This window comes from Corella eumyota, chromosome 2, assembly GCF_963082875.1.
Source record: "Corella eumyota chromosome 2, kaCorEumy4.1, whole genome shotgun sequence".
In the NCBI taxonomy this organism is placed as follows: domain Eukaryota; kingdom Metazoa; phylum Chordata; class Ascidiacea; order Phlebobranchia; family Corellidae; genus Corella; species Corella eumyota.
This window is the reverse complement of record NC_137491.1, coordinates 5,707,558-5,732,114: the sequence shown is the minus strand read 5'-3', so window position 1 is coordinate 5,732,114 and position 24,557 is coordinate 5,707,558. Positions and strand designations below refer to the sequence as shown.

The window sequence follows — 24,557 nt, the reverse complement described above, 5'->3', positions numbered from 1 at the left end:
AGATACGCCTAACAACATTTAATAAAATATCTCTTTCCGCAAATCAAAAGTCAATTTTTAACTCCACCTTAATTGACAGTTTAATTGTTTTAAATATTAGAATTCATCCATTGGTTATGGAAGGTTAAAAAATACTCTATTTGTTGACCTAGGGTGCTTTATGACATGCGATGTTAAAATTACGACGTTAATTTCGATCTTAAAAACACCTTTGTTTGCTAAATAGTAGCCGCCATATGTTGCCTGGTCTTTGATCACAACAATTCGACTTACGTTTACATTTAGGTTAAAAATTTGAATGATTTATTAGCAACCGCATGTGTAATAATACATTCGAATCATTTATCACATTAGTACAAATAGTCGGACGAAATGTGCTGTTGATGTTGATTGAGCATTAGTTTTGACTAATGGAGAGGAAGTTGTGTAAACTTGTTTATTAAATAGACTGTGGTAATAGGTAATTAAAGAGGAAATCGTGTAAGCCATATTAGTTGAGCAAGTGGAAGTTTTATTTCAATAGCTTTCTGCATTAGTTTTTGTCTGTGTGTAAAATAAATACGATTTTTACTTAATCGCCCCTTTTTGCTAGGCTATAGTAAACAAGCTAGCATTAAAAAAACATAGATATACAAAAAAGATTAGACTTACGATTGCCAATTGTAGTTGTTGTTTTTTGTTTGTTTTAAACTTGTGTCTGTTTTAAGCTATTTATATATCCTTGCCTTATGTTAAACATACTGGTTTTTAGTATTATACGCCCAAAGTACAAGGGAAGACTTTTAAAGTAGATCAAAGGATATTTTTGTAATACTTTATTAACATAAGGTGTTATTTAAATTTAGATATTCTTCTTAAATAAATTTTTTTGTTTTACTTTCTGCGTTTTTCCATCAAGTTTTTGCAAAAAATTTTACAATTTATATCGTTTAATATTAAGTTAAAATAAAAGAAAAACAAAATGCCAATTTCGAATAAGGATCCTTCTCGTCAAAGAAGACACACAACTGGGGAAAGACCTTCAGGTGGTTTTGCAAGTTTTTTATTATAATATTGAAAAATATTTTTAGAAATATATCTATTAAAATTATATTTAACACTATTTTACCATTACCATATTAAAAATCGAATTTTATTTTGGAAAAGTTAAAAACAAAATATTTGTTTTTCAAGTACTGCAAATCAGTAATAAGCTTAAACAATATCGCAATTTTTCCCTTAGGAATAACTTTGAAATGATCGACAACCTATATTAAATATATTGTCAAACAAAGTAATATTAAAAATCGAGATTTAAATGTTTAAAATCGATATCATTATTTAATGTTTGCAATTCAGTAATGTCGTGTTATTAAAGTAAAGGTTATGGAACGTCAAACAGCTAAAGTTAATTTTAAATTTGGCAGAGGACAGGCTAAAAATAATTTTGTTAAAACTTGGTTCAACCTAATTTGAGTGTTATTTTAATAAATTTGTTCAACGCAAGGTGACGCCACGTGTTTCTATTAACTTTTTTTGGAAGTTGTATTAGCACTTAACATTACCAACAAAGAGATGTATTTGTCTAAAGATTAGGAACGGTAACTATTAATAACCCAAGCACATTCTTTTGTAGTCCCCAGATTCCATTAATCATTGTTTAGTGACATTCAAATCATGTTAAGTAATGTTTATTTTGACTTTTTTTTAAATAAAGGCTGTTTTATGGACTTTACAAGGACCATATATTTCGTACCTATTGTTAAATTTAAAAATTTCTAAAAAAACGTTAACCCAACATTGACTACACTTTTACCTTGCTCTACATTTTACTTATTAAAATATATGTTTTATCACACTAGCAGTTTCTATATTCAGTATTCATTAATTTATTCATTTTATTTACATCGTTTTATGACTATGCTGTTTTTAGTGGCTGGAATATTATCTTCGAATAACAGCAACGGTAGTCAGCGGGTTCGCAAGAAGGCGATCTTACCTCCATTGCAATACACCCCACATCGCGAATCACCCACACCACGTGACACCGAATCTGTTAACTTCATGGATACATTAAAGAACATGATCCAGTTTCCCCGTCCATCTCCCACCATTCGTGGGCGACGAATTTCGTTACCTACGCGGGTGCCTTTACCTGCATTGGGGCAAAGGTTGCCTGGCAATCAAGTGACCGGATCTTCACTAACGATCAAGGAGGGGGTACCAGAAGGTTAGTGTGTTTCAATTTGTTTTATATTAATATGTATATCATGTATAGCCTTAAATTTAACGTCGTCATTGCGTTGTTACACAATGTTACAAATGGTACGCATACTTCTTTACGAGCCTGTTTGAAGCGTGACGTCAAGCCCGTAAATTGCCTTAGCACTAAGTTGATTTAGCCTTTACAACTTGAAAGTTGACCTTGAAAGAGTCCATAAACTATACAAACTTCAGTAAACATTTCATGTTAGAATTATATTTGTGTGTAAAGTATAAATGTTATTAGGGCACATGATAATAGTGAAAATTGCTAAACTGTATTTCTTTTTTTAAAATAATAAAGTCTTTAGTAAAGTAAAACGCTTTTAACTTATTAAATATTTATTTTACTCTATTAGATATTTGGCTGTGAGTAATGCGTTATATATATATGTAGACTGTTTCTGTGTAATTTCTTGGGAGAACGCCAAACCAATTATTAAACATTCTGCTGATTTTTGAACTTGAAATCGATTACTTAAGACGTCAATTTAGCGGTTTTAAAGGGTAATAAATAAAAGACTAGGTCTATTTAATTAGGATAAGCAGAGTTAACACAGCACTAAGTGCGTAAAAGCTCTATAATAGCAACAAAGTTGAGTTATTCAAATGTAATCTTAAAGAGCGAGTGCATGACACATTGCTTATTTGTGAGGTAAACGGGCTATAACAGTAATAGCCTACATATATAAAAGTATGACGCTGTGTTATTAAGGAAAAGTGAATAAAGCTTTATAGTTAATTTGGGCTAAAGTAAGTTTTGCAAGCGTTTACTGTAACAGTATAGAATTGAATATTCCGTTTGTTATGACAATGTGTAAAATAATAAAAAAGAAATTTAGCAGCCTACGTGCAGATTTAGTCTGACAGAATTTATTTATTCAGAGTTTTTACGAATGTTTCTTTTTTATTTTGTAAACATCAGCGATAATTTGCATAACGGGTTTGTTTTTTGCGGCTTAGGCCTTTCAGTTGAACAAAAACGAGTCGAAAAATTTATTTTATTGTGATATTATGTGATTCATCAGTTATTATTTATTCTAGTCAATTATTTTTCATAAAAATCTGAGGTTTAAATTAAAGTTATTTAGGAGCTAACTTTAATACAAAGTACAATAAGTACAAAAACACTGCTAGGCAGATCTTTATAAACCGTTATTTATTATTTTGCCAGCGAATAAGCATTTCCGGAATAGTTTAGTGTAAGAGCACTGACTAACATCAAATAATTTGCAATCAATATTTTATTGCTTTTGTTGCTCTAATCAGAAAAAAAACACGTTAATAACGTGCGGTTCGTCGTGTGTATTTAAATCACAATATTAAAAAACTCGTGTGTTGTTTATTATTAGGGCAGCATGTGTAGACTATAGTCTATATAGCCTATCAAGCGTGTTTAAAATACTATTTTTATTTTTCATTACATTTTTTTAGAATGGTCTTTGTAAAAGAGGTTTTAATGCAATATGCTGTAAGGTTTAAATTTAAAGGTCGTATTTTTCACACAGTTTTGGGTCAGTGATTTAAGGATTAAAAATGCTTTTAATGGGTGTAATAATAAGCTTATTATTTACAGTTAAACGAACAAATTCTCAGCGATTTTGACCAGCATTTTTAAAAGAGTAACTAGCATCGCCATTATTTAGGAATTACAGCTATATTAGGGGTTGTACTTGCAGGTCTTTTTAAGTCTAATTGACTGAAAATTTGCCTTCTGTAAACGGTTCTGCTTGGTTAGGGATATCATAATACGGTTTATTTAACATCGAATTCTACTGTTTGTAGCAAAAGGTTAAAAAGGAAGTCACTTGTTTAAAAGTTACGAACTTTTTGGAGACACTGGGCTTCATTTTTTTTAGGAAATCGCAAAGTTTATAAATTTCTTACAAAAATAAATTGTACTCTTTCATTGATGTATATTTATTTTTATTTATGCCAGGTCTTTTAGGTTTAATTTTAGTAAAGAATGTGTTAAAATAATGCCAGGAATTTTTTTCAGGTAAAATTTTTAATTACAATAAAGAACTAGGAACTGAGAATTGTATTTAAAAGACTTTCTGGTCAGTTAATTAACCACAAGGGAATTTCGGTGACGTCATGTTTACTCATTACGAAAACCGACTTATTGGACAATTGTATATCTAAATGTTTCTCGTATTAAACCAAGTTGTTACAATAATAAACAGGATTTAGGTTGCTAGGTGTGCAAATTTTGGCGATATGTTTACATTATTTCAGTTTGTTTTGTTTAGGAATTAACTTAGCGCCGCAAACGCTTAAAGAGCTATTGAATCAACACACGAACTGGCGTTGTGTTTTTATTCTAATAACTGTTTTTGGAGGTTAACCTAATGGTCCATTGTGATTGACACGCATCATTGTGACGTCATACCCGCCAGTAACAATGTCAATATTGCGGGTTAGTGAAAGGGAAGAAAGTAATGAAAGTGTTGGTTCGTATCGGTACAACAAGCAGGTAGATCCCAAGTACTTGACGAGTTCAAATCTACTTAGTCAGTGCGGCTGGAATCTGCGTAGGAGTCCTGCGCTTACTACTGAGACTATTCTAGAAGCGTATAACGCAACCGCATTAATCGAGCGGGCTTTGCAATCAGGTAAAAACAAGAGTTCATCTCATCAAAGTGCTGACCTTTTTACTAAGAAAAAGGCAGCTTTTAAAAAACAATTACTGGAAGAGGCTAGCAGTGAGTCTAATGACACTATTACTACTGGGGTTAATTTGCGTTGTGTAAAACCTAGTAGCGTTAAATCAGCAGAGAGTTTATCACAACAAGGTGACGTAAATCAATTTTGGGACACTAAACGTTCCGATTTTTCGCGACGTTTTACCGACAATAAAACTGTTTTAAAGGGCGTACGAAAGGTTCGCAAAGGTGCCTTAAACACGGGCAAAATTTCTGCGAAACAGCACGACTGTGACGTTGTATCAACAAATAAAAGCACCAAGGGGAGTATTGAAAAATTTTCTGATAATGTACGATGCATTTATCACGACCAGCATGGCGAACGTGGAGTAAACATGAGCGAGGAATCTAAACCAAATTTAAATGGACTTAAAAAAGACAGCAGCGTCACTGAAATGCCTTCCACCGAGCAAAGTAACGGGTTTTCACATCATGAATCAAGTAAGACAAATGGATATAATATCGTCGAAAATCCGGATTCTAATTCACTTAATCAAGCATTGTCTGTTTCCCCTTTGTCGAAATTAATCGAAGTGGATGGCGTAAATTACATGGTAACAATGGGTAAGTCGCAGTAGTTGTTCAATTGTCAGTTATTTTTTAAAAGATAACCAAGCTTCATGTATTTATTTAAAGCATTGAAAAATAATTAATTAACAAAATTGTGTGTATAATATTATTTTAGCAATACTTACATGTGTTAATATGTGTTAAAAATAGCATTGTTGTATTAAGAGCAATTGCTGTTGTATTAAGAGCAAATGTTGTATTAAGAGCAATTGCTTTATGCTGCATTTCGATTTAAAAATTTTTCACGTATTACAAAAATAGTAAGTTCAAAAAAAACACAACCACATAATTTAATTAAAGTACGACATGCATACCAAGCAAAACCGTGCAACCGCATTCGAGAATCTGTCAACATTTTAATTCCGAAACTATGCCAAACAACATCAATTACGTAACAATTACACGCGGGCATTGAACACTGCAATTCCTCTTTTTCTAGTGCGTTTAGGGACCTCTTTTAATTGTGTAAGCGTACATTTACGTTTGTAATTACATCATCAATTTAAATTTAATGAGTTTTTATGACTATTATTATTAAAAGGACTTGTTTTGAATTTTTTTAATGTTGACATATTTGCTACTCACACTTCGCTTCGTTTAAGCCAAAGCTGGTGGTAGAAAGATTGAGTACGGTTGTATGTAATTGATTTTTATAGCGATACAGTAGGCTTTAAATAGCTTCGTACGCAATTTATTTAAAATGTCAATCACATATAAGCTTCGTATTAAATTTGGTTTAATTTTGCTTTATTTTTAAAGCCTCTAAAACGGAAACATATTGATTAACAATACGCAGTAATAATCGCTTAAACTTCCCATGCACGATGTAACATTATGACGTAGATTTCCCCTTACTTGTGACGTCACATTTTTTATTAATTGGGATAATTAATTAGTGTAGTGCAATCTTTGAGGTTAATAAATCGCTTATTGTCAAAACATAAAAACGAGTTTAAAAAGCGCTTGCTTTTAAAGTATAAGTTAAAGCAAAAAGAATAGTATTAACTACTAAGTTTAAAGTAAGTAGATTTTTACCCGTATTAACAAAAATCAAGTTGTCGTAATTTATTATTTAGAAAATAAACATTTTTTTATTTATTTAATTTTTTTTCGGATGTGCATATTATTGATTAAGTCATCATCAAAATTGTATTTTATGTTATAAATAAAATGTACGGTGGTTATAGTTTAAGGTTAGATTAACTAGCGTGGTTTAACCGAGCAGTCTTATGTTATATTACATAAAGGTCAATACTCTCATAATTATCACAGATATGCATCTGCCCATCTCTGATAAGATCCCGTTATACGAAACTCACTTGAAAATTGTGTTCCGGTATTTATTAACATTAGGGATAATCTAGTAATTATTTCCCTATCTTGATTTTTTGCGGTTGTTCTAAATTTAAATGTGCAGGTTGCCTATTTTTAGAACGCTGTAAAAATAATTTATCACCGAATCGTTTTGTATTCGGCCAAAAATAAATCAGACTTTTCTTCCAATTTTGCCAGTTTGAAACTGTTTTATTTTTTGATCATGTCAACTTGACTTTAACCGCATCGGTAGAGCCTGTAATTACGTTTCATTTGTCGTTAAGCTCGCGTGCGCTTGATTGCCAGTGTTGAAGGTATTGGCGGTTTTGTTTATTGTTGTTTTGTATTTTATCCTCGCGGAGCAAAAATCGGCGTTCTCGTCATGTAATATATATCCAGTTGTTAAATTTTCAATTTTAGTTGTTACGTCACATTTACTATTGTGAAATGTACCGATAAGCTATTCTCATGCCGGGCCGTCACGTTTTGCCACAAAAATCAACATGAAAATACAAACAACTTGTAAAATTAAAACACCTTTTTGATAAAAAAGGGCTTTAGAAAAAAAGCACTAAAGAAACTTTTTTTTTTTTGTAATACATTTTAAATTGGGGAGTTAGATCTTGAAGTTATAGCGATAATCAATTTGCAAAAAAAAATCGATGCGCGACTTTTTGATCGAATTTGGAAATATCATTCATTATGTTTCGCCAGAGTTGCACTATAATTAGATTGTTGCCCTGCTTTAAAAAGATTAATATTAGAGATTAGCTTGAGCAAGTATTTAAGGTCACGTTCAATTAAGAGCGGAAAATGCAGTCACGACAAAGGCGAGTTAAGTAATTCAAAAGTCAATTTTTATTATATAAAAATGAGCTTTTAATTAAAATAAAAAGTGTATTTGCCATGCTGTAAATTTTGCCTAAATAAATATGTCATATTACATCTAAGGTATTTATAGCATAGCTGAGATATTAATTATAAACAGTTTAATCAAGGTTTTAAAAATTCCCTAAGTAATCATTAAGTCGTCAGATGACGTAGCGTTATAGTAAGTGTCAGATGACGTAGCGTTTTAGTAAGTTGTATATACATGACGAACTTAACTAAAGGTGTAAACTTAACTAAAGGTGTAAATTTTTGGAAAATTCATTTTTTAGTGAATTAGGTTTTTAGAGTTCACCAAGTTTTTGAGGCATTTCCCTAATTACTCGCAGCCTATTTAAAGTTGTTGTCCGATGATAATAGAGCATCCTCTAAAAAACGCTATGTCTAATAAGCCTAACGTAATTAAATTAAAGACCATAAGTATACATAACAGTCAGCTTAAGGCACTGTTTACGGATTAATGTAGATATTATTAAGGTTCAATTACAATGCATTATGCATGTAGATGGTAGTTTATTCAGAGTAAAGTAATTGGATTTCAATTAGGGTGTATAGTTTGGTATTTAGAAAAAAATAGATAGATGGGTAGTACTAGTATATTTTCAAAATCCTTTTCAGATGTGTTTTTAAAGAAAACAGGGTAGTATACAATACAAACATGCAGACTTAAAATGAAGCGAATTGTTTAAAAATTTCAGAACAGACTCTTATGATGTATTGTACAAGTGTGTTAGGATATAGACTGATGTTTGAAGTATATTAAAAATTGATTTTTGGAAATTGAAAATGTTAAACTTGTCTAAGAAAATGCGGGTTTGTCGTCGTTCTAAGAAAGTTAAACGAAGACGCGAAGGTGAGGAACCCTTTCAAATATGAACAAGTATTTTTTTATTTAAAAATAAAGGCAACTGATGTCTTTGCTTTGTTTAAGAGTTCCGCTTTGTTCGTAAAAATTCTAGGAACTGTATACGCACCATTGCTTTGCTGCAGTGACCGTGCAATTTAAAACAAAAAATTGATGATACAAATTGATCAATAAATCGATGAATTTTGGTGACAATACAACGCGTTGTTATCGTTAATATTCGTACCATTGTTTGGCATTTAACTTAAACCTTTCAAATATTCTGTAAATAAGTTTCATTACATTTAGAAATGTGAAGTTTTTGTTTATTTTTAACGTTTATTGATTGGCACTTTAAGTAAAAGATGCTTTCTTTAATGCGTTTTTCGCTTTTAAATTTTGTTCTTTGGTTTTTATTTCTTTGTTTTTACGTCATTGCTTGACCTTAACTAGATTGAACAGTTTTCGTTCAAACCTTTCAGGCTTATTAACCCGATAATGGGCTCGCACCAGTCCTAATGCCTATTGATGTATTTCTAATCCAGCACGACGTGTATTCACGTGTCGGTAAGCAATTTCACTAGGAGAAATTTTGTGCGGATTAAGAGTTTTATAAACTTGCCTAATTGGAACTTAAATTTGAAACTCTAATTTAAATGGATTAAGGGCTTTATAGGCGGATTATTTTACTGTATAAAAGGTACCCAAGCGTTAGAAGGTTATATCCTGTTAAATGTATTTTGTTAAAAGGTGTAGCCTATAGAACAGTAATGGTTTAGTTACAGTTTTTAAGGTAACTTTTAAAAATGGGTAAGTTTTATCACAAGTGTCTTTAATTATAAATCACTAGACATTATTGTTAAATTATATTTGATATTGTTTTAAAAAGTTATATACTATTTTAACAACGTAAATAAAACATATGTCACTGCAAAACTTTTCAAAGGTGATCGCCCAGTTGTATCAAGTTCAAACTAATTTAACAACGCAAAAAATTTGGTTAATACCTTCATGCATAGCGTTCGGCATTTAAGGTTTGCATTTGTATAGGTAATAGGCAAATTATAAAGGTTTTGCCAAGTTTAATTGCACAAAAGTACAAATACAAATTCCTTGACAAGCTGTTGATGTTTGTGAATGCACGTAGTATATTTTAAAGGAAGTGTCATATGTCAATTCTGGGTCATGTGCTTTGCAGTTTGTTGTAATACAAACTTCTATTAAATGCGTATATTTTATATGGTTTTTACCTTATGCAATCGGAATTATTAAACTAAAATAAAAACCTGTTTTTAAAATGTACTTGAATTAATTTTGTTTTTTGTTTATAATTTTGTTTTAAATTTTTTATATGATTTTTGTGTTCAGAATCTCCATCTGGAACAAGAAGAAAATCCTCGTTCGCTGGAGTCAACCTCAATATGTCTCCCCAAACTCCGGGAAAGTCCCTATTGCCATCGAGTCACCCCCCGCCGATGAAGTCCGACGACGATTCGTCAGATTCCTCCGGGAAGGGAAATAACCCCCCAAAAGTAACCAACGGACCTCAAACCTCGGAGGAGTGGGAGCACAAAAGAAACGTCCAAGCAAAAGACATCGACCTAAAGCGATGCGGAGCTAGTGACGTCATTGGCACGAGTGAAGGAGAATCTTTAAATCATGCTGCATTAAGGTAACGAGCCACAGCTATTTGCTAGGCATAGAAAGATTACTGTCAAATGATATACGAAATTTAAACCGTTTGTATTTTGTTAAGGGCACTTTCATGTAACTTAAACTTAATTCATTTTCGGGAATTAATTTACTTTTCGGGTTCTGGTTGTTTCAGTTACAGCGTTTAATTTTTTTGTCATTTGCTATTTCGTTAATCCAATTATCAAAGGTCGGGTATAAATAATAAATAAGAACACGAAGTTTAAAAAAGAAAATAGTCTCGCATTTTTGATATTTAAAAATGTCGGGAAAATTATCCTAAAAGTCAAGTTTAATTATAAAAAATATTTAAAGCGAAACCGCTAATGCGTATACCTGGCAATTGCGGTCTAACATTTAAGTTAAACCTTTTGGAAACTGAAATATAACTTATTTTTACCATCAGGCATCAAATTGATACATAACTCCTGTCAAAAGGGAGTTAAAAATAAACGCAAGCTTGCACTTATATAAAACATCTGCAATGTTCTAACTAATTTATATATAACATTGCATCAAAGTGCAATACGTATAGTTGTTGTTTAATATCTTAATGGATATTTCAAGTTTATTTTTTGTTTGTAAATTATTCATTTTGTTTATGGGGTGGTACTTACCTTCTTAAATGTGGTGGCACTTACTTTCTTTTTCTTTTAACTAAGACAGGGAAAAACAAAATTTCTATGTAAAACTATAACTGCTTATTTATATTAATTAAGCATTTGATTCTGATTTATCAGGTTAAGGACGTTGATCGGGGATCTTAAAACAGGAAGTGATGTCACACCTGACGTCATGACCAACAATTTACAATATGCTGTGTCAGTTATGGAATATTGGTTTCTTAAAAACATGAGGTGAAATGAAATTTAAAAATTTTGAAACCAAAATAGTTGCAGAAACATCTTTTGCCTATTGCTATACATAAGATGATTGTATTATTTTTTGGAAATTCCATTCATAACTTTGCGGTGAACCTACCGTGCCCTCTAATACGCTTCGTAAAGTTAAAAATAAATATTTAATTCCTTAATAAATCTTAAAAATAAATATCTTAATTAGCCTTAAAAATAAATTTTTTTATTAACCTTAAAAAAGTATGTTCTAAATTATAAATACATTTCTTAAATACTATTAATTGATATTAATTAACGTTTATATATTTGGTTAAAAAACGCTTAATTTTAAAGACTATTAAGTAGAATAAACAACATTCGTATTATTTTAAAGCGGAAGTGACGGCACACCATCGGACGATGATATGCCAGCTAACCTGGCAGGTGCTACCCCGGTTCCTCCTGAAATAAAAAGGTGGCTTCTTCAAACATTCAGCAGCAGCAACCCAACAGGTAGCACTGCAGAAAAATTCTTATTTGTTAACTATTTAGAATCTAGAATCAAATTTGTGACATCTATATATATTTTTTTAAATTTAATAATTTGTTAATATTTTTGTTACAGAAACGGTTCCCAAAAAAGAAGGGGACAAAAGATCGTTACGAAGTGTTGTTCATGCGGTACAAGCAGGAATGTTTGTGGAACGTATTTTTAGAAAACACTCGGAAAGTTCACAGACTTTACCCCCTGTAGTTCAAATCCACCTACAGGTAGTTTTTTGATTTATTTACTAAATAGCTAGTATTTCCTTCGACTTACTGATAATAAACAATTTATAAATACTGTAAATTTTTATTTATTATAGTTGTGTTTATGCAAAAAAATCTATAAAAAAGAATAAAAATATTCAAACATTTACAGTTTTTAAACTGTCATAGTTTTTTTTTAAGTCTTGATCTTTACTGTATTGCCTTTACTTGGCCCTATACCAAATTAAAAGCCTATAGTATTATTCGATAAGAAACGTGACTGGATTTTACTTTATTATTTTATTGCTTTATAAATTATTTATTCATTACGTTGACAATGACGTCATCATTATTTAATGCAGGATATCGACAAATGGAGTTTTGATGTGTTTGAGTTAGAAAATATAAGTGACGGAAATTCACTCAAATATGTTTTCTTTCAACTTCTCAACAAGTTCGACCTCATCAGAAAATATAAAGTAAAACATTTTGCTGAGTATAATTCTATGAATTAACGTAATCTTTCGATGGGCGATACTTTAATAGGATATACAAACTACCCAACGGTTATATCGTCTATTTAAAATATTTTTCGACAAACTATAAATTTTTAAACAGACTGGGGTTAAAAAATAAATATTTAATTGAAAAAAAAAATTTTTTTAATTCGAATTATTTTTTATTTATCTTAATTTGAAAATTAAAAATTAAAACTCGATTTTTTAGATTCCGATTAAATCACTGATGAATTACAGCAACAAACTACAGCAAGGTTACAGAAAACACAACAACAGATATCACAACCCAATACACGCTGCTGACGTTGCCCAATCCCTAAACTGTTTACTTATGAATTCTGGATTTCAGGTATGACGTCATAGTAGTGTTACTTGCGTCATTGGAGCGTGGGTATCGCATTTTTAAGGGGTTTTACGTAGTTTGCGTGTCGGGGTATGCAAAACTATCCGTGTTTTGAAATTCCCATATCTTTTTAAGGGTTGTGTGGTCATAAGGTCATTACAGTATAACCGTTTCGTAATTTAAATTATCGATTTTACAATGTATTGGTAAAATAGTAATTAAGATGGGCAATGATTTTTCCATTACGGTTGTATATCTCAATTTAGGCTTTGTAAATTAGAATTTTACCAGGAAAACTTATATATTTTAAAAAATATATATATGTTATGATTAAATATGATATAATGATGTTAAAAACAAGTTAAAGACTAGTGGTGGTGTTGTTGTGAACTTAGCAGTGTAGCAGAGAATACGGTGAATTATATCAATTAAATAAGTTACAGACGAACAGGATTTAACTTATGATGAAGTTGTTATGCGGCGGATTTATTTGCGGTTTGTTCACAGTACCTATATTTGACTTCTGACATTATTAGAGCGTCTCATTGTATTGCACTACCGAACAAAACTCAGATCGACACAATAAGAAGTGTATAGTGCCACGCATCAAAGGAAAGTTCGATGACCTTCCCAGCGTAACATAACACACTTTTGCGACATTTCGCTTCTCGTGACGTCATTTTCCTCTCCGAGCGCTATGTTCAGCGGTCACGTGATTGATTATGATCGACAGTCGGGCAAGTCTCGTGGGTGTTGCGGTTAAACCTTTGTTTGTTTGTGACATAATAATACATCAAGCGCCCCGTAAATACCAAGCTCAAACGTGAGCAGAATGCTCTTAAGAGCTGCCAAGTTAGCAACCCACTTCGCTGGCCTGCATAGAGTTAAATCCTGCTCGCATTTAAATTCTTTATTGTCGTGTTGAAGTGAGACCACACTGTTCTAATGCGATATCGACAACTTAATCATGACTAAAATTCTTACCGCGGGATTATGACGTACTGTTGCCATACCTGTGACGTAGTGTTTTGGAAATAAAGTGTGAAAGTGCGGTATTTATTTACATGCCAGCTAGTTTAAAAATTTCCGCTTACGGTAAACATAAGCACTCATGTTTACTCAAGATTGAACCTGTACTTTTCGAGCTAGATTCTCAAATCATATTATTTGCTATTTTAAATTTATTTTGTACACAATTCTCCGAAGTAACTTGCTATTTTTAACACAACCATCAATTTGCTCTTAAATTGTAAACAATATCATTTGTGTTTTGTAATTTGTTTTTATTTATGTTTGAAACATTTTAAATTTGACTTTGCAGCATTGGTTAAGTGACTTGGAAGTATTCTCCATGATAATGGGAGCTATTGTACACGACTTAGAACACACTGGAACAACAAACAACTTTCACACTAACACAAGGTATCTACCGCCATCTATTGGCTAAACTACTGCTTTCAGATTTTATGAAATTATATTTGTTCAAGGCTAACAAATTTATTTTGTACAGATCAGAGTTAGCGTTGATGTACAACGACCGTTCAGTGTTAGAAAATCATCATATTAGTACGGCTTTTAGGTTATTGGGTGAAGAAGATTGCAATATTCTAATGAACTTTTCAAAAGAAGATTTTCAGTAAGTTATTTGAGAAAAAAAGCGAAGTTTTTTAGTTTTATTATTTTTGCATTTCTGTTTGGCGCTAAACAAAAAATCACGTGATAAATTAAGATTTGAAAATTTCTTTTTTATTGCAGAGAATGTCGAATGTTAATGATCGACATGGTGCTTGCTACTGACATGAGTCAGCATTTCGGACAAATTAAAAAAATGAAAGCTACTTTGCAACATCCTGAAACGTGAGATTAAAAAAATGTTTTATTTATTAATTTTTTTTTAACTTACGTATTTAACTTTTCTTTTTTTTTTTTACATAGGTTGGAGAAGTCAAGGGCAATGTGTTTAATGATCCATTCTTGTGATATAAACCATCCTTCAAAACTTTGGAATTTACATTATAGGTGAATAAAAGTTGTTGTACGGTTGAGTTATCATATAATTTATCATTTCACAAAAAATTTAGATTTTTTTAATTTTTTAGTTAACAGTATTTTAACATAATCGTACATTATAAATTTTTTTACTAAAAGTTTACAGTTTTATTTTAAAGGGGGTTTACGGAAAACTATTTTTATTTACAGGTGGACGGAAAGATTGGTTGTCGAATTCTTCGAACAAGGGGACAAAGAAAGGGACCTGGGACTTCCTCTTTCACCCCTCTGTGATCGTCATTCAACCATGGTTGCCCAATCACAAATCGGTACGTAATTCATTTTTTTTTTTAAAATACTAAAATTTTGGGTACGTGTTTTGCAAAATTAGTTTTATTTTATGTTTGGTTATTCAGGTTTTATTGATTACGTCATCGAACCAACGTTTGGGCTGTTGTTTGACATTCTTATAACCGTTAATGGGCCGATTGTTCGTGACGTCATTAAAGCTTCACGAAAAGCGAAAAATGACAACGATCCGTCCAATCAACGGCGACCTTCTTTACCTCCTGATGACGCTTTAAAAAGAAGATTTAGCGACGTCAGTTCTTATTGGTAGGAGGAGTTTATAATTTATTAACCTGTATGTTTATGTTTAATGGTATATACCCCGACTGTGCTTGGAATATTATTTGGCCCAAATTTTATGCTACCTTTTTTTGTAAAACATTGTTTTTTTTATATATTTAATAAATATCTTTTGGGAATTTTTACGACCTGGTTTTTGGTTCACAGCACTGCTTTAAGTCGAAATACTGAAATTATGAACAAATTAAACGATTTTCACGAAGTTTTGTTGAAAAATATTGCAAATAATAGAAAGCAGTGGAAGAAAAAAGACGAAATTGGTAACATAATCACATTAAAACTAAATCTAAAAATAATTTGCATAAAATTTTAGCCCATTTTGCATTAACATAAAAAAAAATTTTTTTGGATTTTTTTACGTTATATATTTCATATAATTTTTTTATTTTAACTATAGGCTATAACTAAATTTAAAAACAAAATTTTAAAAATGAAAAATTAATACAGAAAGAGCAAACATGTTATTCGGGGAACGCGCCTTTACGGATCCTTTGGTTATAAACTCCAATACTCCGTCTGGCGGTGTTACACAAATGAACGGGGTTGCAACTAAATCAGAAATTGATAAAATGAATATAACAAACGAAAGGACGATTGATAATGCTAATAGTATCAGAAACACATAGCATTTACAAACCTGTTTTCGTTGGGCTATTTTATTTTTTAAATTGATTGAGTTTTTAAATTGTGTAATGTTGTAATCTAAAGTGTGAGTGTTACAACTTAGCTCATGTTCTGGGAATAAATTGCACAATACCTCAGGTTTCAACTAATATTTTATTTTTTTTACTTTTGTGCGACATTTTTTTTCTTTTATTATAATGTCACTGTGCATTAAGATTGTTTATTGTTTCTACATTGCTTCAACTTTGTTCTTGCTACAAAAAGATATCTGTTTATTTAAAGACGGTTTTATTTCTTGCAGTAAAAAGTATTTTAACAATGTTTTATCGATTTGGTAGGGTTTAAAGAACCATATATGGATAGATAAAGCAATAAGTTTTTAGTGTATTAGTTAAACTAGCAAGATTGGAACTAAGGGACTTACAATTTATCTGCAATAAAATAGAGGATAAACGAAAAAATATACACTTGACAGGTTACCTTTTTATGCTGTAGCGTACAGAATTTTTCGTTACAGCGAAATTGGAGTAATACCTTCTCTTTAGTTTAGCTTCTTGTACGAGAAGTTAGAACATATTTGGATATCGTATTTAATCTTGATCAAGCCTCAATTTCCAGGCATTAATAATGCGTGGAAAGGTATGTATTGCATTGAAGTACAAGTTGTTGTTGCTTTGGTTTTGTAAATTATTTTTTGTTGCAAAAGATTAAAACTTTTTTGCATGCTAGTTTCTCTCTATAGTTGTGTGATTTTTCATCATTTTTAAGTTAAGAAAAGCACTTAATTCTGTATAGTACTGTGTATAAGCCGATAATTTTGTTCTAAACTGTATGTTTAATGTTCTGTTATCTGATTAATTTTCTCATTGTCTTGTCTGTAAAACTTATTTACATAATAATTTAAAAATTGCGTTGTGTTTTAGCAGAGTTAATATGGTGCTTGTTTTGTGTATTATAATATACAGTTTAAACTTTAGTTATTTACAATAATAGTGTCTCAGTTTCTTGCTGATATATTTGGAAAATTTTGCATTATTTTAGATTTAATAAAAGTTTTTGTTTTTAGTGGAAGAAGAAGAGAGTGCGAAGGTTGAAGCGAAAGCGAAGAAAGATGCGAGCTAGATCCAAGTAGTTCCATTCTACAACAAAAACAATAAACTTCATGATCGTTCAATTTATTTTTATTTCAGTTTTTTTTTTAAACTGTAAATCCATCAAAAACTTGTTAACAACATCTTTTATTTGTTGAAAATCTAAAAATACAAAAATGATCTTGAATAATGTGTTTGAATTTATACTATTTGGACAGGGGAAAACCTAAACATACATAAATGTATTTATTTAAAAAAAAATTTAAGAACCTAAAATAATTTTAAAGAAGAAGTGGAAAACTTACAGTAGTGTATAAATGAGAGTCCTTTTTGTTGGTTGTTTTTACTTAAACAACATTAAATTTAACTTATTTAAGACCAAAAGTCAAATACATGAATTTCTTTACTTTTTGCAGTTTATGTTAATAAAAACTGTAATTTGTTTTTTATAGATTTTAATAATCTTGGTAGAAAACTAACATAATTCAAGTTTTTATGTTCATAGTTGTGCAAATTAATTTTAAGATGTATAACCATATACAAACCACTATATATTGCATGTTTATATAGACAAGAACATACTAAACAAATCAAAAATTATTTGATTTTAATTTTTTAATTAAAAAGTTTATTACAGGATTTCTATATCAATGGCTATGTTACGCATCAATAAAATTATAACAAACACTACGTCATGCGTAAAAAATCTAAGAAATAAAATAAGAAATATTTCTGCGGTAAGTGTAATAAAAAAGTGTGGTTATTAAGTTTTACAAAACAGGTAAGGCATTGAGGGTTTTTTCATGACAGAATATCTGGTAAACATTAGTTAAAGACACCTTTGTAAAAAGGTGTCCTGCTGTTATCGCTACCGAGGCGAAATGATTGTCATTGATTGATCTGCAGGTTCTACTACATTTTAATAATTTTTGACAAACCAAGCTAGTTTGTCTTTTCTCGTTTGTATGGTTATCTTTTAATTTATATTTTACTTGGCGAATCAAATTATTTATTTCTTTAGTGATAGGCCACTAATATAGTGTTAATAGGACAGTTGTACATTTTAAACATGCCATTAAACAACAAAAAACGAAAAGCACAAGCTGGTGAAGGTGTATCAAATATTCCAAAACGTTCTAAAAAGAGGTATGTTAAAATTTATTTTTTTCAATAACAGTTTTTTTTTATAATTGGTCTTGTTAATGTTTTGTTGTTGTGGTTGTTATTTCTTACTAGGCTTATACATTACATTCCTCTTTTTTATAATACTTAGTACAACTGGAAATTTAAAATCTCAAATGCGAATAAGTGACCTTATGGGCAACCATTCCCAAAGAAACTCCAATGCAGCTCATGAAAGATCAACTCAAGATATATTTTCCATTAAGCAATGTCTTAAGTGGTTTAAAGAATATGCAACAGGTAAGTTACTTATGAAAAAAATAAATTTATGTTAAGATGAATTGTAATTTTATTTAAAAAAATATTATATGGATATATATTCATTTTTTTTATTTGAAAGTTAATGTAGAGCATACATTATTTCTTTGATAAATTTAACTTTTTAACAATAGTATTATTGTGTTGATTTGGCTAACATCAATGTTTTTTAAAGATTTTAAAATAAAACCTTTTTAACACTTTACTCTAAGATTTTTATTTTAAAATTGTTTTCTTAGGTGATCAAATAGAACCGGAAGGCATGATAAGGTTATGTACAAACTTGTCAGTTGAACCGGATGATATTGTTATGCTGGTTCTGGCACATCGTTTAAGTGCTAAAAAAATGGGATTTTTTACTAAGGAGGAATGGGTAAAGGGAATGCAAAGTTTACAGTAAGAAATTAGCTGATACTTTATAGGCCATTGTTTTTTCTTATAAAATGGTATTAAAAGTTGACTACTAAAAAGGATAAACAATGTGGAAAGTCATTTTAGCAATGTTTATAAGTAGTTGCCTTAAATAATTTGTTTGTTTTTGCTTTTAGATGTGACAACAATCAAAAGTTGTTAAACAAACTTTCAAGTTTAAGAAAGTCTTTAGATGACCTTCCAATGTTTAAATGTGTTTACAGATATGCCTTTGATTTTGTTAAGGTACTTTATAATTGTGATTTGTATTTTTTTCCACTTTTTACTACCATGGTAGTTTTAATAACATTTATAGTACAGAAATATCACAAAAACAATTTTTAAGTTTTGGTTAATCAAATATTATAAATAAATTATATTAAGGTTTTTGTTTGCTATTGATATTATTTAACTAATTCAAAGTACTATACTGTTTATCTATAGGATGCCGGCCAACGAACAATAGATTTTGATACTGCAAAGGTTATGCTAACTTTATTATTAGACAAAAGGTGGCCTTTATTTTCAACTTTTTATAGATTTATGGATGTAAGTATATTAATATTTCTTATTACGCCAAATACTTTTAATTGTTTTTATGCAAAATTAAATTGTAGTTTTTATACAGCACTAAATTTTTTTTAAATAAATGAGAGTTCTAACTTTATCACACAGTCTTACAACAAAAAAGCTATGAATAGAGATCAATGGAACAACGTTCTAGAGTTTAGTAGATCAATTAGAAATGATTTGTCCAACTATGATATGGATGGTGCATGTAAGTTGTTTTTCATAAAGACAAAAATAATCTAAAATTGACTATGACAAATATTTTTTCTAAATCGTTAACTATGTGTTATGGTTTTTTAGGCTTTTACTAAGTAACAAAACTGTTTTTGGTTTAGTGATATTTTTAATTAAATTTATTGAAGAAAATAATAAATTGCTTGGTTTCAAATAAATATTTTAGTAAATTTGTGCCTTAAAATTTAATTATTTTTTTAGGGCCAGTGATGTTAGATGAATTTGTTGAGTTTGCCAAGTCTCAAAACAACTCAACTTTATAGTTTCCTTTTATTTTAATTGATTTTATTTATTTTTCTCATTTTTATATTTCATGGGATCTTTATATTACCCACTACATAACTTTTTTTGAGAATTCTGCACTTCACTTGCTTTCAAGAGTAACATTGTGTTTGTAAAAAATAATTCTTTTATTTTTTAATTGTTATGAGTTATGTTGTTAAATATACACAAAATTCATGTTAAATAACCCTAGGATGTTGGATCAACATTTATTAAATTACAAATTATACCTTCACAAAATGGTACTTCTTTTTTTAAGTTTCGTTGTAACTTTTTTCTTTCCAAGCAAAATTAAAATTCATTCTAAATTTCTAAGAGTTTTTTTAATAACGTTTTTTTTTAAATGCACTTTAAGGAAACTTGTCGATAGCCCTACAGTGGGGATTTTTTTGTCACGATATGGTTACAACTTTTAAGTAATGTTTGCTAGTTTACACGCGCACCACAAACGGCAGTTTTACTTAGTTTGTTGGCCAATGAATAGGACATTTATATATCGCCCACTAACAGTCTAAGCTCACACAATTATTACTAAAGCTATTTAATACCAGGTAGTGTAATGGGTTACATATTTAAAGTTAAGGCTAGCATAAGTGTAGTTCAAGTTTTCTGGCTGCGTAGTGCCAGTGGTCTGTTTGCAATAGTAGTAATATGCATTGTATGGACATTAACAGAAGTAGGCACCTAAAAAAAGTTGTGTAATAATGGAAGTTAACGTCGTGGAAAATTCGCCAGATGAATTAAGTAAAGATATTCCAAAACTTTCTGAACGGGAAGCTCGACGGTAAATTTATTCAATTGATAATTATTTTGTATGTCTGACTCACCAACTAATTAAACCTTTGGCCTTTTTTTTTTTTTTTTTTGTATATATCTTTATCCTCAATGTGGGAAAGTCGAATGCACGACTTAAACATAAAGTAACATCAGTTACTCCGACCCAGTCTCGAGTTGCCTGTGGCAGTTTGGGATATTATAGATTATAATTGCCCGATAATTATGCTGCTGATTAAGTGCTGGCTCAGCAGGAGTTTATACCATGACCTCAGGAGTGGTGTAGCAAGTGTTCTTACCACTACACCACGCTGCCGGCCTTAATAGTCAACTTGTGAACTAACTTGTGTAACTGACAGATTAGTAATAATAAATGGTAAACCAAGTCTGTAAATCTTAAGTATTACATTTAAAAATTGTAACTCAGTAATTTACCGGCAGCTTGGTGTAGAGGTAAGAACACTTGCTACACCACACATGAGGTTGTGGGTTCAATCCCCACTGAGCTCATGCTGTAGCGTCCTTGAGTAAGGCGCTATAAACGGTACGAACTCCTGCTGAGCCAGCACTTAATCAGCAACATAATTATCGGGCAATTATAATCTTTAATATCCCACACTGCCACAGGCAACTCGAGACTGGGTTGGAGTAACTGATGTTACTCTATGTTTAAGTCGCACATTCGACTTTCCGACATCGAGTATAAAGATATATACAAAAAAAATCACATTCTTAATCCTACTTTGTACTATTAATTAAAAATAAATATATACAATAAATCTGGTTTAAACATTTTATAAAAACAGTTATATATGTTTTTTTATGTTAAATTTTTCAATTGTTGTTAATTTTACAGATTGGAGCGATTAAAAGAAATAGAAAAACACAAAGGCCATGAAGCCATGCACTTGGAAATGGTTTTAATTTTAATTACAACTTTAATGTTATCTCAAATTGCATTAGTACAATGGAAAAATCGACATCCTAAATCTTATAATGTAAGTTAATCATATTTTAAGTTTGACAAATTTGATATATATACATATATTAATTTTGAACTTGATTTTTATTTGTAAAGTTGTAATGTTTTAATAAATTTTGTTAGCCTATGTATTTTTTCTGCAAATTTTATTTATATATAATTTATTGTTTATAGCTTGCCACTTTGTTAGGTTTATGGTCAATTCCATTTATTTTTTGCATTAACTTACAATATTGGAGATTTTTATCTGTGTGGAGTGTTTACACCATTATTACATTTCTTGTTATGTTGAAAGCTTCAAAAAAGCCTTTATCTGGAACAACACCTAGGTTAGCTTTTTTTGGAAAAATTTTTTTATAAATTTTTAAAAATATTATAACAACAAAAATTGCAAATAATTTTCTTAAAGTTTTGTTTAATATTTATAAAAATCTTTTGATTAAATTATTTTTTACAGATTGGTATATCGATGGTTCTTGTTACTATTTCGAATAAGTTATGCAATTGGCCTAACAGGATATGTATTGGTTGTTTTCACACTAGTTGGTGTTAACATGATGTTCTTAATTAAACCAGAAACGGTAAAAATTGTATTTCAATTTCTTTTTTTTTAATAAAACGACAAAATTTTATGAATAAAAAAATTTCTTGCTTTAGGCAATGGACTTTAGTATAGTTATGTTGTTTTATGGTTTATATTTTGGAGTAATGTCAAGAGATTTTGCTGAAATTTGTTCGGAAACGATGGCTTCCACTATTGGGGTATGTACCACTTTTTTATTTACTTTCTTTTTTAGTAATACATTTTATAGAATAAAACAATTAATATATAGTTGCCTTACAAAATAGTTGTTTACTTAAAAATGGTGGGCAACTAAAAGTTGTATTTAATTTTTGAAATTCTTCTTTTTTTTTATTCTCAGTATTACACAAAATCAGGAATTCCAACTAAAAGTTTATCTGATGATGTATGTGCTGTCTGTGGACAAATTTTAGTTTTACCTTTTGATTCAAATGACACCTCAGTTGAAAAAGTTTACAAACTTTCTTGTTATCATACTTTTCATGATTCCTGTATAAGGGGTTGGTGCATAGTGGGTAAGTAATCTTGCATTGTTTTCAGGCTACTTTAATTTAAACAACCAAAGTCATGGCTAATAAATTTAAATATTTTTTTTCAAATATTCTATTAAATATTTAAAAAATCACTTGCATAGCTTCCCCTAATCAAAAGCTTACTGTAAATTAATAATTTATAGTAAGGACTATTAATGTCAAATGGGGATATTTTAAAATACAAATTATAGCATTGAAAATATTTTAAAAACTTATATTTTGTCAGGTAAAAAACAAACTTGCCCTTATTGCAAAGAAAAAGTTGATTTGAAACGAATGTTTACCAGTCCCTGGGAGCGACCTCATATTCTTTATGGACAGCTGCTGGATTGGATTCGATATCTGGTTGCGTGGCAGCCTGTTATATTTTTTATAGTTCAAGGAATTAATTGGGTCTTGGGTTTAAAGTAGACATGTTACAAACTGTTATTTAACAACTGCTAGTAAAGGTTTATATATATATCTTTTATAACGTTATTTTATTTATTAGAGCAATTGTTTTATGTTTTTGTATTAAATGGTGCAAATCTTGTCTGTTTTATTTGCTTAGTTTTTAACTAAGCTTCTATTTCATTGCAAGATGCGTCTGTTATAAGACTATTTATTAAGTATATATACTTATTTTTTATGTGCAATAATAAATAAGGTAAAAAAATAATATTTGTCGTAATTATTTAAAAATCAGAGTAGACGTAGTCAATTCATAAACTTATATAAGTTTCTGTTAGACATCTTAAACATCCGACCCAGTCTCGAGTTGCCCAACACTACACCACGCTGCCGGTAGTTCTAACTATACTCTCAAAAAGATAAGTGTAGTTTAGGCTTTCGTGTAAAATCAGTATTAAAAATTAGTTAATGTAGGAAAAAACTAAAATAAATTTTTTTTCTACCTCATCTAACGTATAATTTATTTTTTATTTGGTTTTCAGAATTTAAAATTAACATGTAGTTATTTTTGGAAACAGAAAAGCAAAGCAATGTTAAACTAGATTTATTTGACAAATAAATAATGGTTCGAAATCTTTTATTGGTAATTCGATTATCGACACTGTTAAAATCATTCACTATACGTTTATTCTGATTGTTTAAGAAACTTATTATCGCTTTTACATGAACCAAATATCACCAATTTCTTTTATGGCGTAATAGATTTTAAAATGAGTTTTTTTGAACGTATCTTGGCAGATGTTTTTTTTTATAAAATCTGCTGCGGAAAATTACATGAGAAGAGAATTACTTTGCCGCACGTGGGCGTCCGTAAGTTACTTTGAAGGCGAAAAATGTTATACAATTTTTGTTGTTGGGAAATCACTAAGTCACAATAAAGAGTTATTAAACGAAGAAAGCGAAAGATAAAAAGATATTTTACAATTTGATGGGCCTAATGATTACAGGTATATTTCGAATAAACAAAAAGCCGATTTTTGTGTATTTTTTAAGCAATATTTTTTATTTTTTGAAGGTACGTTGTCCTAAAAACGTCAACTTTCTTGTTAATATTTCGCTTCTTAAACAACTTATCGATAAAAATATAAACACAACAATAGAGAGAAACTGGCCGGAGTTCCCTATTATTTGCACGTGTAGTAAAAATATTTATCTTAACCCAGTACGAAATGAGACTAACAAGAATAGGTTAACGGCGGATGAATACAAATAGATTCGTTTTTCTAAAACATGTCTAGGTGGTTT

General features: G+C 30.1%; 3 protein-coding genes across 7 annotated transcripts; all 3 read left to right on the top strand.

Moving 5' to 3' along the window:
• Positions 1 to 2,093: 2,093 nt before the first annotated feature.
• Positions 2,094 to 16,275, top strand: LOC145741233 (dual specificity calcium/calmodulin-dependent 3',5'-cyclic nucleotide phosphodiesterase 1A-like). Of its 5 annotated transcripts, XM_082558784.1 has the most exons (16): positions 4,163 to 4,240; positions 4,494 to 5,510; positions 9,931 to 10,234; positions 10,995 to 11,111; positions 11,485 to 11,603; positions 11,716 to 11,861; positions 12,203 to 12,319; positions 12,567 to 12,707; positions 14,023 to 14,123; positions 14,212 to 14,337; positions 14,457 to 14,558; positions 14,637 to 14,720; positions 14,901 to 15,019; positions 15,107 to 15,305; positions 15,486 to 15,598; positions 15,786 to 16,275. In XM_082558784.1, the coding sequence occupies exons 2-16, from the start codon at positions 4,646 to 4,648 to the stop codon at positions 15,962 to 15,964; spliced, it is 2,832 nt and encodes a 943-aa protein (XP_082414910.1). In that variant the 5' UTR covers positions 4,163 to 4,240; positions 4,494 to 4,645; the 3' UTR covers positions 15,965 to 16,275. The 5 variants fall into 5 exon arrangements, with proteins under 5 accessions (XP_082414913.1, XP_082414909.1, XP_082414910.1 ...); XM_082558787.1 differs by lacking the exons at positions 4,163 to 4,240; positions 4,494 to 5,510 and adding an exon at positions 2,094 to 2,209; XM_082558783.1 differs by having other exon boundaries at positions 4,087 to 5,510.
• Positions 16,276 to 18,072: 1,797 nt separating this feature from the next.
• On the top strand, positions 18,073 to 20,285 carry LOC145741521 (DCN1-like protein 5). The gene is made up of 7 exons (XM_082559117.1): positions 18,073 to 18,199; positions 18,327 to 18,475; positions 18,733 to 18,889; positions 19,042 to 19,150; positions 19,349 to 19,453; positions 19,580 to 19,682; positions 19,910 to 20,285. Exons 1-7 carry the CDS (start codon positions 18,123 to 18,125, stop codon positions 19,969 to 19,971), a joined length of 762 nt encoding a protein of 253 aa, XP_082415243.1. The 5' UTR covers positions 18,073 to 18,122; the 3' UTR covers positions 19,972 to 20,285.
• A 356-nt stretch (positions 20,286 to 20,641) lies between these two features.
• On the top strand, positions 20,642 to 23,493 carry LOC145742162 (E3 ubiquitin ligase RNF121-like). The gene is made up of 7 exons (XM_082559937.1): positions 20,642 to 20,774; positions 21,621 to 21,762; positions 21,921 to 22,075; positions 22,204 to 22,327; positions 22,404 to 22,508; positions 22,670 to 22,844; positions 23,089 to 23,493. The coding sequence occupies exons 1-7, from the start codon at positions 20,695 to 20,697 to the stop codon at positions 23,271 to 23,273; spliced, it is 966 nt and encodes a 321-aa protein (XP_082416063.1). The 5' UTR covers positions 20,642 to 20,694; the 3' UTR covers positions 23,274 to 23,493.
• Positions 23,494 to 24,557: the final 1,064 nt, after the last annotated feature.

Coding starts and splice junctions, on each gene's coding strand:
- LOC145742162 (XM_082559937.1), top strand. CDS start 20,695: ATGGAAGTTAACGTCGTGGAAAATTCGCCAGATGAATTAAGTAAAGAT. Junction 22,076..22,203: donor TTATCTGGAACAACACCTAG/GTTAGCTTTTTT, acceptor TATTTTTTACAG/ATTGGTATATCGATGGTTCT. Junction 22,328..22,403: donor TCTTAATTAAACCAGAAACG/GTAAAAATTGTA, acceptor TTCTTGCTTTAG/GCAATGGACTTTAGTATAGT.
- LOC145741233 (XM_082558783.1), top strand. CDS start 4,646: ATGTCAATATTGCGGGTTAGTGAAAGGGAAGAAAGTAATGAAAGTGTT. Junction 12,708..14,022: donor TTATGAATTCTGGATTTCAG/GTATGACGTCAT, acceptor TTGACTTTGCAG/CATTGGTTAAGTGACTTGGA. Junction 14,124..14,211: donor AACTTTCACACTAACACAAG/GTATCTACCGCC, acceptor TATTTTGTACAG/ATCAGAGTTAGCGTTGATGT.
- LOC145741521 (XM_082559117.1), top strand. CDS start 18,123: ATGCCATTAAACAACAAAAAACGAAAAGCACAAGCTGGTGAAGGTGTA. Junction 18,476..18,732: donor GTTTAAAGAATATGCAACAG/GTAAGTTACTTA, acceptor TTGTTTTCTTAG/GTGATCAAATAGAACCGGAA. Junction 19,683..19,909: donor CTATGATATGGATGGTGCAT/GTAAGTTGTTTT, acceptor TTATTTTTTTAG/GGCCAGTGATGTTAGATGAA.